Source organism: Sturnus vulgaris, chromosome 2, assembly GCF_052056855.1.
Source record: "Sturnus vulgaris isolate bStuVul1 chromosome 2, bStuVul1.hap1, whole genome shotgun sequence".
NCBI lineage: Eukaryota > Metazoa > Chordata > Aves > Passeriformes > Sturnidae > Sturnus > Sturnus vulgaris.
Genome location: NC_142244.1, coordinates 4,130,649 through 4,149,427, shown reverse-complemented (window position 1 = coordinate 4,149,427; position 18,779 = coordinate 4,130,649). Strand labels below are relative to the sequence as shown.

At 43.7% G+C, this 18,779-nt stretch overlaps 1 protein-coding gene across 2 annotated transcripts; it reads right to left on the bottom strand.

Annotated features, from left to right (window-relative positions):
* Positions 1-5,720: 5,720 nt before the first annotated feature.
* On the bottom strand, positions 5,721-15,831 carry LOC106856574 (nectin-1-like). Of its 2 annotated transcripts, XM_088160653.1 has the most exons (4): positions 15,350-15,831; positions 10,059-10,370; positions 9,392-9,537; positions 5,721-8,457 (listed from the first exon to the last, which is right to left on the bottom strand). In XM_088160653.1, the coding sequence occupies exons 1-4, from the start codon at positions 15,714-15,716 to the stop codon at positions 8,353-8,355; spliced, it is 930 nt and encodes a 309-aa protein (XP_088016779.1). In that variant the 5' UTR covers positions 15,717-15,831; the 3' UTR covers positions 5,721-8,352. The 2 variants fall into 2 exon arrangements, with proteins under 2 accessions (XP_088016779.1, XP_014737506.2); XM_014882020.2 differs by lacking the exon at positions 5,721-8,457 and having other exon boundaries at positions 8,486-9,537.
* Positions 15,832-18,779: the final 2,948 nt, after the last annotated feature.

Here is an 18,779-nt window from a genome sequence, read left to right as displayed (position 1 = left end):
CTCCTTCAAAATGTGTTTTCACAGAGCGAACTAATTTTCTTCAATTGGTTTCTCAGGCTGTCAATAACCAAACCAGCCTCCAGCACCAACTCACAGAGAAAGTTCTCATGGAGAAAAACCTCTGTGAGTCTGCCCTCCCCCAGGGGTAACCAGCACACTTCTTTGGATCTGGCACAGAGGAGTCACAGACAAGAGCAGGAGATGATTCCCCATCAGGAGGGCAGTGTGGAGACACCTGCAGGTGCCAGTGCTTTGCCACAACCCGCAAGTGAACCAGACCCTCCAACTGGATTGTGGAAGGAGTCACTGCAGGGGGCAGGTTTGGCTGAAATCTCCTCACCCCAGATGTGTGATATAATTCCAGCAGGAGAAAGTCAGGGGTGTGACAGTGCTCCCGGGCTCAGAGGTGATGCCTTGTGCCCAAGGGGTTCACGGTAAAACTGCACAGTGCAGCTCCCCCATGGCAAGCCAGGGTCAAGCACCACGGGAGGTTCCAAGTTGTACTTACAGCAGGACACCCATTGCACTCCATACAGGCTTTCTGCAAGAAAGGGAGAAAACTATTTTACAGGAAAATATGAGAAGCAAATACCAATCTGTGTTCATCTCTGCTGTTTATGAATTTGACTCTCCCCTCCATCAGGGGCAGCAGCATCAAATCCTCTAGTTCTCATAAGCTCTATGATTTCTTACAGTTCTATTCCATCTCTTCTCCCCATTTTGTAGATGAAGTCCATAAAAGGTGAGTTGGTCTGCAGAACATCCCTCCTGGCACCTCTGTTAGGGGAAGGGGCTCCATACAGTCTCTCATTCCTAGCTACAGCACCAGCTTGCACTGCAGGAGAAGAGCAGGGCAGTGAAACCAGTGTACACCACTATGTCAGAGCCTTTCCATAGGGTCCCTCAGGGGTTTCCACCTTCTCTCCCCTGATGCCTGGTCCCATCCCAGCCTCCTCTGTCCCAGACTTCTGCTTTGGGCAGAAGGGGTGTCCCTACTGCCAGCAAGGCAGAAGCATTTTGGGTTAGTAGAGGGCACCAGGGGCTGGCTGAGAGATAGTTCCAGAGCAAACTCTACGACATGGAGCAGAAAAAGTAATAACAACTCACTTATGTCTCTTTTGCCAGGGTCAGAATTGCCAACAAAATCCAGCTTTTTAGTAATAAACTCAGAAATCTCAACAAATATCGGAGATTTTGGCAGAAGGAGCTCAAGATGAGAAAGGACAGGAATGGACAAGAGAAGATGCAGCTAATGCTGCTGAGCTCGCACAGAGAGTTTTTCTGGCTTAGAAAGGCCAAAGAGCTTATGGAGGGGAAAATGTTCAATGCACACAGGCAGCTGCATGAGGGCAGCACATCACTGCTCCAAGCAAACAGTGTAGCAAACATTATTCAACCAGCACAAATACCAGCCACTACAATGTGTATCTTGCACCCAAGATACAACAGACTTAGCAGAATGGATCTGCTCTTTTCCATCAATCCCTAGAGCCTGGTTGGAGATGGGAAAGCAGACCCAGATGCACGCATCAGTGGAAGGTTACACATGTAAAGAGTTTTGTGGAGGTACATCTTTAATTTCTTTCCTCTATAAGAGGGGAGATTGGTGCAGTCATCCTAAATAATGACCAGTTCTTCCCTTCTAGATGTTCTTCATTGTCCAGGCAACAAAATGGGCTCAGATATTTTGATTACAGCAAGAACCTTTATCCTCTGAACCTCACTGCATTTTTTACCTGGGCAAGGATCTTACTGGCCAGCTGCATATTGTGGGGCAAAACTTACATACAGACAGAATACCAACATACAAAAATGGCACTAGCATCTCTAGAAGGTCCTGGCAACAGGTCAGATTACAGAAACAGAATCTGTCCGACTTGTTTCCTACATGTCCTTTCCCCAGCTTTTGCTTTTTCTTCTGTGTAGTTCCTGAACTTTGCTCACCAAAAGAAGCTAGCTGGTTTTCTCTTTTCAGTCATTTATCAAAGTTGTTGGACAATGCAGTTTTTGTTTAAGCAGAGCAGTCGAAGGGAACTGTTTGTTCAAGCCAGACCTTAATGCTTTTAAATTTTCAGATAAAACATGTTTGGACTGTGAGTACTGGAGAGGATCACCTTAATTACTTAATTTTTACTTTCTGAAGGGAAAAAAAAGTTACAAATTCTGCCTAATTGCCCTATGTTTAAATTAAAGAGGCAGGTTTATGGGGACTTCTCTCTTTTGGTCTTTAATTTTCTGCTGATACCACAGAGGAGAATTACTAATGAAGAGAAAGACAGTTCAGCAGCAGCTTTACAGCACTTCTGGTGGTTCATGTTTGTTGTTTTCAGTTTTGCCAGAGATCAAGAGGCATCCTACTCTACAGTCACGGCCTGTAGATAAAGGGGTGAGGAGACTTCAAGAGGGGCAGACATCCAACTAGAAAATGCCATGAGAGCAGGGTTTCACCAGAAAGGTTCATTCCCCTCATTTTCTCTTGGTAGCATATGTACTATGGAAGTTCTGGGAATTTTATCAGAAATCAGTTGAGGAGCAAAGTATATCCAGTGCCAGATCCCTCCTGCAGCATCAGCTCCCTGCTGTGCTCAGTCTTTATATTTTCTGGCTGCTTTACCCATAGCCAGCCTCATGTCATATGCTGGCCATCAAGGGATAAAAAGGAGTGCAAACTGCTCCCATTCATTGCTAATTAACTCTGCAGACTTCACAAAACAGAACATTTGCTCATAGTCTTAAGGAGTTCTCTTTCTAAGCACTCCTCAAATTAGTTTTACCGAGTATCTCTGTGGCTTGGTTGTCCAGCTGGCCAAACTCCTCGAATTAATTAGTTGCTGATGACTGCAGAAGTGACAGGCCACAGAGAGGTACGTGCAGATTGCAGGTAACATTCATGTTCCAAAGCTAATTTTGGGACAAGTTTTACTCCTGGAAGCAGCCAAAGCCTAAGCTTGTCTTTTCTAATAAATTGCCAACTTGGGAGTTTTCATGGGACTATTATTTCCCCATATGGCTCCACTTTGAGATCCTTCCTTTGCCTTTCGTCTCTTTGTGTACCTTTTGCTCTGTTCTCTCCTTCCCTCCTTCCTCCCTAGCTCCCACTTCCCAGCTCAGCCCTATGACAGCCCTGGATGGAGAAGAACAAAAGGTGCCCAGCAGATGAGAGGTGATCCAGGTAGGTGCACAGCACCTTCAAAGGTGTGGTAAGACAGAGCAATGTCAGGGAGACAAAACAACCAGGAGAGGCAAAATAGGTGGCTGAGTCAAGTCACAGGAATACAAAGGACAAACTTGTTGTTTGAGGCAGAGATATTGCACTGCATAATATTTCAGCATCAGGTCTGGATCCCATGGACCAGGAAAAGAGCAAAGAAAGAATAAATAAGCTAAGGGGATGAAGTAAGAGAATCAAGTAAGGGTCCTCCAAGCCTTCTTGCTCACCTTTCAGGGAAAACATCTGTCTCACTATTGATGACTGATGTTGTTTCTTGGCAGTTTCTGGCTTCAGTTTTTCCAAGCCTCCCAACCCATGTCTGCCAGATCCACAGCAGAGTGATACAGAATCACAAACTAGAGGAATTAAACCTGCACGATGACCACAAAATCCTTCTGCTGGGCCAGAGCTCACTGGAGCCTTGTACATCACATCCTTTTAGTGTGGGATGTTATTACCTGTGGCCCAGGATGTGACCCCCTTTTGTTTTGCATCCCAGTGAGAAGGTTTCTATCCCAGTAGAGCCTGCAGGGGGCTCAGCACTTTCTCTTAGTGATGCAGCAAAGGTCTTGGTTTCCCTGTGCAGCCTGAGCTGGACTCCAAAGAATGTCTTCCAATTGTCTTGATGTGATTGGAAATTGTTACAATACAGACTTTTTCTGAAAGAAATGTTGAAGTTATATACATAAATATTGAAGTATTGAGTAGAAAACTAACACCTTATTTCTGTTAATAAATCCTAGAAAATAGGCAGCCTACACTTAATATGCTTAAAATCAAACCATTCTAAAGTAGGTATGCAAAGCTTCTCAGAAAACTACACTAGGATATTTCCTTTTTTCCCCTCTTTTTGTATAGGTTCTGGTATTTAGAGAGAAACCTGCAGCAAACAATTATATTTCTTGTTACTCAGATGACGGGCAGCTAAAATCCACCACAATCTCATTTATGAAAATAGCTACATACCTGTAAACAAGGAAAGCTCAAGGCAAATTGATTTATCTAAACTGAAGTGTAAGCATGGATCTTTGTGATGAGACCTGGGCTTTCTGTAATTTACCTAAAGGATAATATAAAATAAAACATTCTGATTTTTTTTTTTTTTACTAAGAAGCATAGGGTTTTTTTTCTGCAAGGTTTTCATTCCATCTTAGCCTTTCATGTACAATTTCAAGTGCTCTTTTACTAGACAAAGCTGCCTTTTCCTTAGGGTGGTTAAGGACCACAGCTTCTGACATGTTAGGGAATTTAAAACTCTGTATTGTGTAGGGGTCTGAGACTGAGAATTCTCTCAGGCTTCCCAGAAATTTCAGGTAGCTTTTCTCAAAGTTGAGCAGACTAGAACAGAGTCCATCCACAACGAACTGGATAAGTATTCAGTGCTCCTTTCACACATAGCTTTAAATGTCCAAAGATGAAAGCAGCAGAGATATGAGAAGGCCCTTTGTATGGCTTCCAAAAACATGAGCAATTTCTGGTGTACTGAGGAAAAAAAAAAATACACTTGATTTGTTATCTGCCTGGCTTGATAGTCTCATTTATAAAGGAGAAAAATGCAATCAATTAGTGCAATTCTCTTGTTTCCAGGGGCTCAGTGCTGAAAACAGAATGAAAAACAATATTTTCTCTCATGTCTGATTTCATAAGAAGATTTACTGCAGTGGTATTTTAGATGAATCATTCCCCCAGGGTCACGCAACAATGAATTGATGAATGATGCTTTCAAAGGTATATCACCAAAACAAAGTTTCTTTTCACTGTACAAATTTAGTTCCATGCCGCTGCCAGCACTGGTTTCAGAAGAAGAATATCTTTCCTGTTCCAGCCAGTGCCTGTAAAATATCTAAGACAAATATTTCAGCTACATTTCAAAGTCATATCTTCAGCCAGAGCTATTGGGGCCAATTTGCTGGCATCTTACTGCTCTCTTAGAACCAGGAACCCAGTATCTAGGCAGAAAAAAATACCAGCACAATACACCTCTGAAATAGCCTGGCATGCCAAAACAGAAGCATGGACCTTTTATACAGCCTGAAGAACCTTCATTTTATCTATCTATGTATCTATCTCAACTATTTAATAGGACACTTCCTACATGAGTTAAAATCTTAACCCAAAACAGCTAAGGTCAGGGTCAAAGGATCCCAAAGCTGAGAGGTGCAGGCTACATTTATAAATGTATAGTCTTTATAGAGAGAAACACATTACCCAGAACCAGTTTTACCTAAGTGAGAGGCGAGCAGGAAGGTGGCATTCCCACTTGCCCTTTTCCCATCAGTTAGGAGAAATGATACCCTACATCAACACCACTTATCTCTAGGCTGGACAAAACGTGTGACACAAAATGGCCAAAGGCAGAGTTGGGTAAGACTGACAATTGTCCAGCCTCAAAACAGGCAAAAACCCTAGGCTTTTCTTTTCTTTTTTTTCTTTTTTTGTTTTTTTTTTGTTGTGGCAGCAGTAGCTCAGAACACTCCTGTAGAATGTATTTTGAAGATATTGTCTGCTTTCATTTACTCACAAAGTTAATCTGCTTCATACCACTTGTATTGGAGCACAAAAATAGAGCAGTCTATTTCACTTAAATATCTACCAGTTTTATTTCTATTTCTCATTTCAAGCTCCACACCAACCTCACCTACCACTTTCACCTACAGCCATGCAGGGCCACAGCAGAAAAAAGGTTCAAAGGGTTCAAACCCACCCATTTATTAAAACAAATACTAGGTATCTGTATAAATCCATTTGAAATATAACCTCCATGGAATTCTTACAAATTATTGACAGAAGTAACTGGACAGACAAGCACGAAGTTATCTCAAAGAAATCTCATAACAGCAGTTAGGATGTTCATCATTCATTGTCAAAACTTCTGATTCCCTCAGTTATGCTTTTGTTTATTCCACAAAAGATGGTTTGTATCTATTTCATATTCTTTTTTCTCCTCATAGCTCTCAGCCAGTTAATTATCCGTAGTCTGTATTCTTGCATTCATTTCATTGCTACATGAAGCCAAACACCACAGCAGTAGTACACAACATTTCATGGCACTGCGTCTTAGATGGCTTTGTATAGCATGAAAGTAAGTACATGTATTGGTTTTAGGTGCTCTGTGACCGGATGTCATGGTCTCATTTAGATATCATGAATGAAAAAAATAAATCTTGTATAGAATTTTACCTGTAAGCCATTGCATCCCTCACCCAGCTGCTGGACCTATTATGGTTGTAATCAGAAACCTCTAAAAGCTTTAAAAATTTCTACATTCAGCTAAAAAGTAAAAGAAGCTACAAACCCGCAGATAAACAGATACTTTAGTGGCTCCAAGCCCTGCTTTCCCACACTCCAGGTGATCAGCTTGTAGAAAACAATAATAGATAATCACTGCCGTTTTCCTGGGTTTGAATAGATTTCTCACTGGCATTGTGCCTTTCTCTTTTCCCTCAGGAGATCCTTCTCTTTACCCATGACCAAACTCCCTGTTTATGCAAGAGATATTTTTTTAATTAAAAAAACCCAAAAAACCAAACAACAAAATCTTAATCTAAACACTATCAAAAACCTCATGTTAGAACTCAAACTGCTCTAAATAGCAAGTGCAGAGCCTTCAGGATGGCAAGGGCTGAGGCCACACAGCCTGCTCAAGAAGGGTGCTAGGGGCTCTCTACCCCATTCCTGCCCTCCACAAACCCAGAGCAAAACCTTCTTCTCCTGTGGCCTTTTCCCTCATCCAGGAAGAAATGACAAAAAGAGGCAATGGTGGAAAAGTTTGGACAAACCATTACCATTACTTCCTCCTTTGACAATTAGGGGGCTACGAGAAAAAACCCCAATTGTAACAGCTGCACCCAATTCCTCTTTCCTCTCACTCACCAGCTGGGCTATTTCTAGGTGCTAGGGGAGCCTAAAAGAAGTATTTTATAGCAAAGACTAGGTTTACTCATTCTCAACTCACTTGCTTTCATTTTGGTTAGCTTGGCTTTTTGACTACAACTTAGTGATTCAGGTGGGATGCCCTTTTGAAATACGTGGACGAGGAAAAACCAGATTATATGTATTTGCTGTGGGAAGCCAGGAGAGGAAGCAGCCTGCACTGGTTGCTTCCCACAAGACCAGCATGAGCCAGGTGGACTCATTTCTCTTTCCCTAAATCTACAAGATTTCATGAGCATATGGTGCAATTCAGGGAGTTACAGGAGATTACAGCTCAGATCTGACCCACTGCTTACAGAACTGTCAGAATAGGGAATACTGAACTGGTGCTTTATTTCCCATATAGAAATAAATAAAGCACCCACTTCCTTAGGCCAGCCAGCCTCCTGCTTCCCACTGCACTCACCTACTGCCACTGCACCAGGACACAAACAAAATGCACTGGACAACCTAACTACCTCTGCAACTGCCCTTTTATTGCCCTGCTTCCTCCTGCGGGTGGGTGGGATGCCAGGAAACACAAGGCAGTTGTGATAGATCAGGAACATTAAGAAAGGGGCTGTGGAAACCCCTGAGAAAGAGGGAAGAAGGAAACACCTCTGTGCTTTTTACATTGCTTTCCAGGAGAGGGTGCTGGAAACTGGACTTGGCACTTCTTCATGGCTCCTGGTTTGAAGTCTGCTGCTCCTGGCACCTGGGTTATAAATCCAGGCTGGCTGCAGTCTTGGCCTGATCTCTTGTCCCCTTTAGGGAATAAGTTCACCACCTGAAGTTCAGAGCAATGTGCTGGGCTGTTCCACAGGTTTTCTGCAGCCCAGCTCCTGGTGGAGGGCTCCTTTGGTCCATCAGCAACATTTTCCAAGCCAGCAGCCCTACAAAATGCTGCTTTGTTTCAGACAATCCCCATCCACTTTTGAGTTTTCAATGTTAAAATATCAAAAAGTAAGAAACAATGTTAAACCCCCTAAAATACAAAGCATGAGTTCCAATAAATGGATCCACACAGCCAGCCTGAGTTTCAAATAAATACTTTACATTTTTTTCTTACAAAACTGAATATTATGGAATATATAAAATAAATAAATAAATATGTATTATAAATTGTCCCTTTTTATATCTATCTTGGAAAAAGTCACAGGAGGTTTCCTCAGAAGCTTGAGGTGCCATTTTAAGAGTTTCTCTCTTGCATATGTGGGTTGGGCAGCTTCTCAGGTGTTCAGTGGTGCATCAAGGCTAGGGGATGCTGCAGGAGCCCACCTGCCTGTAGCTCCGTACTGCCTGCACTTCTTGGCCTTGGTGCAGGCAGGAAGTACCTGGTGGAAGAGAAGTTGTTGTGTTTATTTCTTCAGAATATATCGATGTTTTAAGTGTGAGGGTAAAGATCCTGGATATTTGTATTGCCAAGTGAGACCTTGCATCTCTCTGTGAGGGGAGATTAAAGTTTTCCCCTTGCAATCCCACCAGCAGTCTTCAGCTTGGACCTAGAGGTATAGCACCCATGGAAGTGTATAACACACTTATAGCACACAGCTTGGACCTCTGTTGCATTTCCTCCACTGCTTCTTTTTTTCCAAAATTTTCGCCAAAATCCAGGGTGCACATGCTAGGTTATACTGCAAGGAGGATGAGGAGCCTCCACAAAATTGGGCTGTGATTTTCTGAAACGGCACCATGTCACTCAGTTTGCCCCCACCTCAAGCTTATATCCTGCACTACGATAGCCTTGGTGGACAACCAGCAGTGCCTCAGCCTTGGCACCTGTGGCAAGTGCCTGTGGCACCTTGGGCTTCCATCACAGAAGCATGGTTTTCCTCTAAGACCACATTTTGTTTGAGACCCATCCTCAGAGCTGCTGCCTTCATGAGTTGCACTGGGTGTGCTGAGGTTATTTTAGGAGCTGCAGAAGACTGGTGCAAGGGTCTGGCCACAGCTTACACAACTCTTTTGTGCATAAATAAAGTAGTAGAGTGATGCTTCCACTGCAACATGCCTTGTCATTGGCATAGCGAGTGTTTTCTAGCTGCCAGCGCTCTTGGGCACCTGTAGGTTGGCTGTGCAGAATCAGGTTTCCCCTTCCCAGCTCTCTAGCTGGGGGCTCATTCCTGTGTCCCTCTCCATTCCAGGTTCAGCCTGGCTTGGGCAGTGTGCAGGGAGCTCTGGTGTGGCTGGGAAGAGCCAGGTCAGGGTACTGAGCCCCAACACCTGTGGGGGTGTTTGTTGCAGCATCCTGAGGAAGGGCAGACCTACCCAGCATGGCCAGGTTGTGTTCCTGTCTGGGTCACATAAGTGCCTGAGGCAACGGTGCAGGAGGCAGGTGAGAAGGAGAAGGGAGGTCAGGGGGACCAGGACCCTCACTGCAATGGCAATGGTCAGTGCCATGCTGCTCTCTGGACCTGTGGGGAAAGCAGCAGGAACTCAGTTTGTGCATGAAGTAAAAAAACAACCCGAAACCCACTTCAAGCATCCCTTGGCCATTCCCTGGGGTGAAATGGGGTGGATAGGAGCACTGGGAGTACATTCCAGCATAATGCACACAAGTGGCACTGCCAGCAGACCTGTGCTTGGGGTCTGATGTTAAGGTCAGGCATGCAGAACACAGCCCCTCTGAGCTACCCAATGCTTGGTTTGTCACATTGTGTGACAAGGAACCCTGTCACAAACAGTCCTTCACAGAAACAGGGGCACACCATGGTGGGTAGGGGACCTGAGGAGCAGTAAGACATTACGTGCCATTGGCCAGGACATCTGGATGTTCCACGGCACCTTCTCCATCCCTCCCAAGTCCAGCCCCAGCTGCTCTTTCAGGTGCCTTCTCCACCTACTCCCAACCCTTTGAGGAGTTTTCTGATCTACCCCAGGAAGTGCTTCCCAATTTCTGCCCCGCTCCAGAGCAGGAGCAGAGTTATATACTGACCCTGCTCCAGGCTGTCTGTGGGCAGGACCAGGGTCACATTTAGAGAAGGGTGTTGGATCATGCAGGTGATGGGGTACTCCTGAAGGACTTTGGAGTGTGTGTGGGTAAAATTGCTGATGACAGTCACGGTCTGGTTGCTGAACTTTATGTGGTACTCCCTTGGTTTCTGCTGCAGGATGCTGGGAAGGTGCCAGGTTATTTTTGGAGCTGGTTTCCCTGTTGCTGAGCAGCTCATCCCCACCATTTTCTCAGAGTTCTCAGCTTTGTCTGGACTGGGTATAAGTTTAGTTTCCACTTTGGGGTCCGAGATGGCTGTAAACAACAAAGTGACAAAGTCCATTGGTTTCTGCCTATGTTTGAGCAATGATCATCTGTATTTACAGTTATCTTGAAGGAAAAGCTTGCTATCTAAACTTAACTCCCCCTTCCCAAAGCCTCAGCAGTGACAAATAAACATGAAAATGATCAGACTGCAGTATGGAAGTGAAGAGCCAGAAAAAAAGAAGGACAAGAGGGTAGAAGCATCTGTTTCAGTTCTGTTACTAGCAGCAGCATCCCAACTGAGAAGTCGTGATTATGGCTGAGTTAAAAGCAGAAGGTAGTGAAACTGTGAAGCCATATGCCCTTTTCTCTCGGAAAGAGCTGAACTGCTTAAATGAGTTAGAATTACTTTCCTTTAAAATTACCTGCAGGATTTGCTTTAGTGCTGTTTGAGCTATGTAGAGCTGCAAATCAAAGGACTAAATGCATCTATTTATGCAAGACAATAACAATGAATTTGTATGTGGTTACACGGTGGGATTTCACCTGTGGAGGGTTTGTGCTTGTATAACTTTGTTTCCTGTTGTGAATGGGTTTTGGGTGCAGCATAGCATCCCTCAAAACTATAATGAAAGATCACTTCTGAACACTCTCACTCCAGATTTGCAGACGCTGTCGCATTTAATTTTAGTCTGGAAGAAGGATGATCTACAAGCATCATTCATGCTTACTCACTCACTCACATTAAGCCTACTTGTTGATTCCTATTTATACAAAATGTATTTGTATAGATGAAGGGGAGAAGTTCAGGAAGTTGGTTTCAACCTGGATAGAACTCCAGGTGAGATCTGAACACATAAGGCATGTGCCATGTGAAAAATCACCTGTTTATCCTTTGGTGTAAAATCATACTATAATTAAGGTCAGAAGGGACTTCAGGATATGGTCTAGTTCAAGCCTCTGCTCAGTTTGATAAGGTCAGTTTGCACTGGCCAATACCTATAACGGTGTGTAGTTCCATTTGGGAGTGCAATCCATGGGTTTCTGTGTAGCAGCTCACTAGCCTGACTTCTACTTCAGTGCATGTGCTGATGGAATAGGGGTCTAAAGTACACTCTACTTCCGGGTCTCTGTTTCTGAGAATATTGCTTTTTAAAAGCATTTAAGTGCAGTGGCAATTCTAGTTTCAATCAAGTCTGAGTTACCATGAATGTCCTCTGATTAAAAAAGTATCCACTGCTGTAATTAGTAGAACTCCATATGTATATTACTACTTAGATTACATAGGAAAAATAACAGTGGTAAGTGCAATACTTATGCTGAAATTAATTTTTGTCCCAACACTAGAACATACCACTACCATTTAGCAATCCTACTTTTAAACAAGCAAACAAAACTTCTTTTCATTCTTGTTAGGAAAAACAATGATTTTTCCTTTTGTGAAGTAAACAGAGATTTGCCTGTGAAGTGTAGCAGACACTGCAACAAGGGGAATAAGCGTGTGCCAGATGCATAATGGCACCTATAACCTCCTGGTACAATTCCAGGTGCACCTCAAAAGTTTGTCTGTGATAACTGCCAGAGGGTGGAAACAAGACTTTGCATACCAACAATTTTGCTGCTTTTTGTTTGTTTGATTTTTTTACAAGCCAGACCTCATTTACCTACTATGATTGCATGAGTCTAGAAAAAATAAACTCATATTTATCACTTTTTGCATCAACCATAGACAAAAAGTTAACCCCCACAGAGCTGCTGAAACCTCTGAGAAAAACAAGGAAAATGTGTAGGGGGATTTCAGTTGGAACTTCTCAAAATCTCCCAGGTGTGAAAAGACTAGTGTCACAAACAATTTATGTTTTGATTAATAAATGGCCTCTGAACTTCTTCTTTCACTCATGAGATGCATAAATATAGCATATCCACCCATAGCATTAACTTCAAATATTGGGTTGCAAAGTTAAAAAGCAATCAAAGGGAGAAGTCACAGATGTTACCATAAAGCATGAGAAAAATTTCTCAGTGTCTTGCCAGGATCACATACACCCTGCATGTGCTGTTCTTCTGACTAAGCAGTTCTCTCTCTTCTCACAATGGACCCCAAGGAATGATCCTCTAGGGCTGAGCTGTAGTAGATGCACTGAGAAAACCTGTAAGTGCTTGCTTTTGCAGTGAAGTCCTGCTGCACTGTTTGCTGGTATGTTCTGGCTGTTCATGTTTGATGCATACACTTAACTACTTCTTTTGCCTTTCATCAAAATATTTGTTTCCAGTGAAAAAGTCTTTGCCTGTGATGTGGTGCGCCAGCACTTGTTTTAGTCTGTCTTGTAGATCAGCATTGCGGATGTTCCCAAATTTGAGCTCTGTCAGCATTCCCAAATAAAGGGACCTTCTGTAATGGCTTTCTGTAATTAGAGGGGTACCATCAGGCCATTATATGCTTTTTATGTTTAAAGGCTTAGCAGTGGTGATACAGAGAACGATAAAAGATTGTAGGAATCAAAGTATGCCTCATGATTACAGAAAGTTTTTCCCAACCATATGGGTGTTCACCAGCAGTACTGTACCTTCTTTCCTTGTCTAAGAAACTGCAATGGCATTTTTCCAGCTGGGCTCAAGACTTGCAGGCAAAAGGAGCCATCTACAAAGGCAAAGGGAGGCAATCTCCAAGGACAGCATAGCAAATGTCCAGGGAATTTTGTGACTCAGCAAGACTTGCCCATCCACATGTGGTACATTCCCCTACCTCCATACCTTGCCCTCAGTCCTCAGTCTGGATTTCATTCTTGTCCTCTTTGACAATGAAGACTGGCAAAATATTTCTAAAGTAAAATGAAGGGGGAAAGGCAGCAGACTGTTCAAAAGAGACCCATCCAGCTTACTTGAAACTTTTCTGTTCCAAAATGGGTTTTGCTACAGGGTAGGACATTTCATCTTCTTCCTGGGTTTGCTGTTTTCAGCCAGGCAGGTCTGACATCACTCCAGTCATACCTGTTTTTTTTTTCACACTGTTGTATCCAGTTCTTACCTGGTTTCACTTCCCCTCAACACTCATTCCCCTCATCACATGGCAGTGGTGCCTGTCCTGTCCTAGAAAAGCCAGGCTGTGATCGGGCAATCACCAGCTCATAAACTCCCTGGCAGTCCCCTCTTGAGGGCAAAGACATGGCAGTGTTTCATTTTCAACTGGTGACTCCAATTTGCTCACCTTGCCCTGAACCTCTGAGTCTTGGGAGATTCCTGCTGGCTTCACTCTCCCTCGTGGGGCAGCCTCTGGGCTTGTTCAGACAAGTTGTTCCCATCGTTAGGAGTTGGGGAAGAACGACCAAGACTGTGGCTTTTAAGTAGCATCATATAAATCAGCTTCAATGAAATATCCATATATGAACTGAAACCTTCTGTCAGAGTGCCAGATGTTCATGGTGACCCTCCAGGGCTGATTTGATACAGCACATTACGGGAAGGCCACCACGACCTTGATGAGGCAGCCTCTGGCAGTGGCCTATGAGCCTAGGAGAGAAGTTAAACCCTTCTCAGTTGATTCATTTTCGTCTGAGATGCAGGAAGAGATTCTTGCCTCAGTGTGTGTGGCAGCAGAAAAACATCCCAATTGTTTGGGTTTTTTTTAGAAGGATGGTGAATGATGAACCATAGCCAAATGGCTGGTGAGTTTGGGAAGGAATTCCCCTACTTGGATAGAAAAAAAAAAGAAACCAAAACCAAAACCCAAAAGAAATCTCTTTGTTTAGGTTTACATGATTAAAAAGAATGGGGTACCTCTGCAAGGCACTTCCCTGTTTTTCCTGTAACATATAATCAGTGTTTACCCTCTGAATGATTCAGAACTGGATTTCTTTAGGAACTTTCCTCTTCATGTATGAAATACTGCATGAATTTCTCCTCATTTCTCTTTTCTCCCCTAGTTTTCCCAAAAGAAGGGGAAAAGAACTTTTGTTCCAGACTTGGTTTTCCCTTGCATTTCCCACCACCATCTCCTTTCCCCTATAAGTTTGGAGCTTCCTTTCTCCACCCTGAGAGCTACAGAGACGTGTGTGGACATATGTGTCTTTGTCAGCAGAAGGTGCTAGGGATAAACAAAATACTCTGCAGGGGTCATACCACCAGTGACAGGGCACAAACACTGATACTCTCCACATGGGATATGATCTTTGGCCAGTTTTCCCACAGCAATCTCATTTCCTGAGAAAGCCAGGAGCCAATAGGGTGTCCTCAGAGCATGTTTAATGTCTCAGCTTTCTCAGCTGGACAAAACCCAGCAGCTTTCCTCAAGAGATAAGCAGCTTGTTACTCTTAGTTGAGTTCATATATTTATCTGTATTTCAGGTTGCACATGCTAGTTGATGGTTTCATGTAGAGGTGACAAATATTGCCATCTTGATTTATGATTTGTTTTAACTCTCTTCTTGAAGCTAGTTGATGCTGAACCTGCCCAAAGTATTCATGTGTCAAATCCTCAAATCCCATGAGCTTTACAGTATTTCACCCTTTTTTTTTTTTTCTTTTTTTCTTTCCTGGCATCCTTTTCTTGACCCCAGCCCAACTACTGTTATTTTTAGTTTTGTTTTAGCAATGAGCTTCCAGCTATTCTGGTCACACACGTGCCTCTTTGCCTTTTGAATACTTTGCAATATTTTTGCTATCAAATGAAGAATAAGTTAAAAATTGCCTGATTTCCAGGATTAAGAGGTGAGATCAGCAGTGAAAGGAAGCAGAGGAGCACAGGGTTCATGGCTGTGGCCATGCAGCTGTCAGCACATCACAGGGCCAGGGAAACTTGGAGGAAGTCATGGGTTCTGCATCAGTTTTGAATCTCGCAGTTGCTGACTTGAAAGGGAAGAAAATTAAAGAACTGTTTAACCCTGGTTTCCCATCAGAGGTAAAGCCAGAAAGGGAAAGAGCTGGGGAGAACCATTTTTCCCACGTAAATGTAGCAATGTTAGGGAAGGTTTTTCACAGGAAAGATGACTTGGTCCTCAGGTGAGTGCCCGTACACAATGACAGTGCCTTACCATAAACCTGGAGACACATCCTGCCGGTGACAGTTCCCGAGGGAAAGGTGTTGAAGATGCATTTGTAGCATCCTTCATCGTGGAGGGTGACTCTATGGAGGGAGATGGCCGAGGCTTGTAACTCGCTGTGGGCAAAGCTCACATGGCTGATGTAGGCCTTGGTTATCCTTTGGCCATTCATTGTACTGTAAGTTGCTATGTTGTCTTCAGCCCCATCTGTCTCCTTCTGCCAGGTCACCTGTATCACATCTTCTTTTCTGACTGACCGGCAGGAAAAAGTAACATTTCCTCCTGCTTGGACTGCCTGGACCTTTCTGTTCATCACCTGCACGGAGGCTGGGGGAGAAGCAGGGGCCACACTCAGCATTTCTCACACTCTTCTGCTGCCCGACCCCTGCAAAGCCCTCCCCCTCATTTCCAAGCAGAACAACTCTGGAGGATTTCTCCATTCCTCCATCCAGGGAAAAACTGAAAATGCAGCTTGAAAGAGCTACCCAGAGAGTTTCACTGGAGCTGCCACCTCTCATACCAAGCATCTCACCAGCCTGATCCCTGTGCTGCAGAGAGCACCACTGAGAAAGGCAGCTCTGGTGTTGGGAGCCACTGACTTGTCTGCTAGGACTGCTATTCCATGGGCACCCACTGAGACATTCCCTGCACTTTTAGCCATGCTGTCGACCAAACAGCTGTTGGCCCAATACCACCCCCTTAGCCCTCCTTTGGTATGGGGTGAAGCAAATCAGTAAAACTGCTAAAAAATTATTATGTGTCTCACTATACATCATGCATTCATACTTGTCAGAGACTGGCAAAGATCAGAAAATCAGGAGAAAAAGGCAAGGTAGGGAAGACCTGAGGCAAACTACATCTGTCCCCAGCATCAAAGTCATGCTGCTGAGAAACCCTACTGCTGCAGAAGAGACCCTACTGAAGGCCCACAGGCACAAAACTTTCACAGCATAAATGCTGTGAAATACCATAAATGGTATTAAAAGAATCCAGGGAAAAGAAGAAAACACAATCAGTCTCCTCTTCCAATTCGTAGATATGAAAACATTGTTAAGGGTACAGGCAAGGTGAAGCTGACAGCTCAGCTCCACAGTTCTCTTGGCATAATAGTTTTCAAAGTTCATTTGTGCATGTCAGCATGGGAAGGAAGATATCAGCAGTAACAGCTGCAGCACTGAAAACATAATTCAATTTACAAGAAAGGGAAATATCTTTGCAGAGAAGGGTGAGGCTGTCTGCAGTGCCCAGAGGTACATTAGGCTAACCCACTCTACAGAGTGCTCTGAGATTCTGGCTGTGACCATGGCCAGGTGGATTTCCAAAGACCAAGAAACCAGTTGTCAAACTGTGCCAGTCACTTTGCTTTCCAGACCTTAGGAGTACCATAGGCAGCCTATCAAACATGATCATAGAAACTAGTTTGAAACTAATTCAGCCTTTTCTACGAGAATTTTAAATACAATACCAGTGTAATACATCCATGCTATTGATGGCCAGAGCATATACCTACAAGCACAGTTTAGCTGCTTTATAATTTGCCCATTGCAATAAATTTATACATCTCTCTGGAATTTATAAATGCATTGGTGCTAAACTGAGAAGTGGATGCTGTCAATGTAACCAGCAGTGACATGCCTGAGCCTCAGGTAAGTAGTGCAGTGCCACAAGTGCCGTGTCACCACTGGGCTTGCCCCAGGAGGGTGCAAGGTGGGGACTGCAGCACCCAGCAGCACAGAAGGAGGCTGGCATGGCCACTGAGGTCCCTAATGCTGATGGGATAATGACACAGACACCCAGACAGATAAAGGAGTTACCTGAAGCGGCAATCCAGATGCTGGAGAGGAGCAGGCAAGTGACCATCATCATCAACTTTAGCTGTGTGCTCAGTGAGACGAGCAAGTGATCCACTGAGCGCCACTTCCCCTTTCTTATACACTTATACTCTAACTCTAGGGACATTCCCACCATGCAGCTACAGTAAATAGCACCTCGTAAAAATATCCTGCCTGTATGACACAACTGAATTTTAGGGGATATGACAGCAAATACAGAGCCAGAAACTTAGGTTTTCCCAGTTGTGGCGCTAAGAGACAAAGGTACTGAGATTTGCACTTTGTCCTTAAGGTTGGGTTTTCATAAGCACCTAAATACAAGCACAGATTTCGAAACTGGCTCAGCACCAGTGTCTGTGAGCTGCAGGAGGAAAGGCCACCCTGGCCTCAACCTGAGCTCCAGGAAAGGCCATGCTACAATGAGTGGTGCAAATGTCCCTAACTCAGAGGACACAGTTGGGGGTCTGCACACATCACGTAAGTCAGTGAAAACCCAGGAGCTGCTGATGCTTCTGTAACACAACTCTTTTCCTAGGTTAAGGAGACCAAAACAAGCCAAGAAACAGATTCAGGCCCTAGGTCATGTGTTCCCTCAGGGAAAGAGCAGACCCTTGGCCTCAACTCTCCTCCATTGAGGTTGCCCCCATCTCCACAGGTCCATGATCCTTTCTGAGCCCTGTTCCTTAGGAAGACATGGTTGCACTTACACAAGCACACCCTTCTTCCTCTACCATTACCTTAGATGCCATAAAAATAGGTAACAGAACTTGTCTGAGTCATTGTTTTTGTGCTTTTTTGCTTTGTCATTGTTCTGGCTGTGTTCCCCTTTCTGTGTAGCTTGTGATCACTGCTGAAACCAGCCAAGCCCTCAGCCCACAGGTGGCTCTCCTATGGCACAGTGGGGCAACGAGACTGAGAGACCTCATTTGCTAATCCAATTTCTACTGGTAAATTGCATTTCATGTTTCTGATTTTTGAGGAGGTGGCTTACATTCTTGCAAATTCTTACTACTCCAAATGACTGTAAGAGTAAATAAAACGTTTTCTCTCTGTCGAATGGCTGCACAGATTTGCATCGAATTATGCAAATCAGTTGCAAGACATAAAGTGACACAAAAAAATTCTCAAACATGCTTTCACATTTATGATTCCTTCACTCCTTAGTGACAACTAATCTGAAAACAGAAAAAGCTCAAGTATCAGTATTCCTCTAAAGAAACATTTCGGGTGTGCTTTTGAGTAGGTTCAAGAATTCATTCCCATAAGTCTGAAAAATGCAGTTGCTTCATATTATTGTCTTTTTCTTTTGAGATATCTTATTTTCCTTTCCTTGAGTTATTTGCATAGTTGCACCTTCCTGCAAAATTTCTGGAAAGTCATTCTGGCCTGATGAAAATGTGAGATCACCACTTAGCAATCACAAAAGGAGCTTCACTTGATTTTAAAAAGAATTGCAAGCCCAATTGATATGTAGGAAATATTCTTGTCAGCTTTAACTAGCTTATTTTCTCCTAGAAACACTCTGATCTTCCAGAACTCTTAAAAACTGTGTGCTGCTAGAGGAAACACTTTTCAATGAAGAACAAACT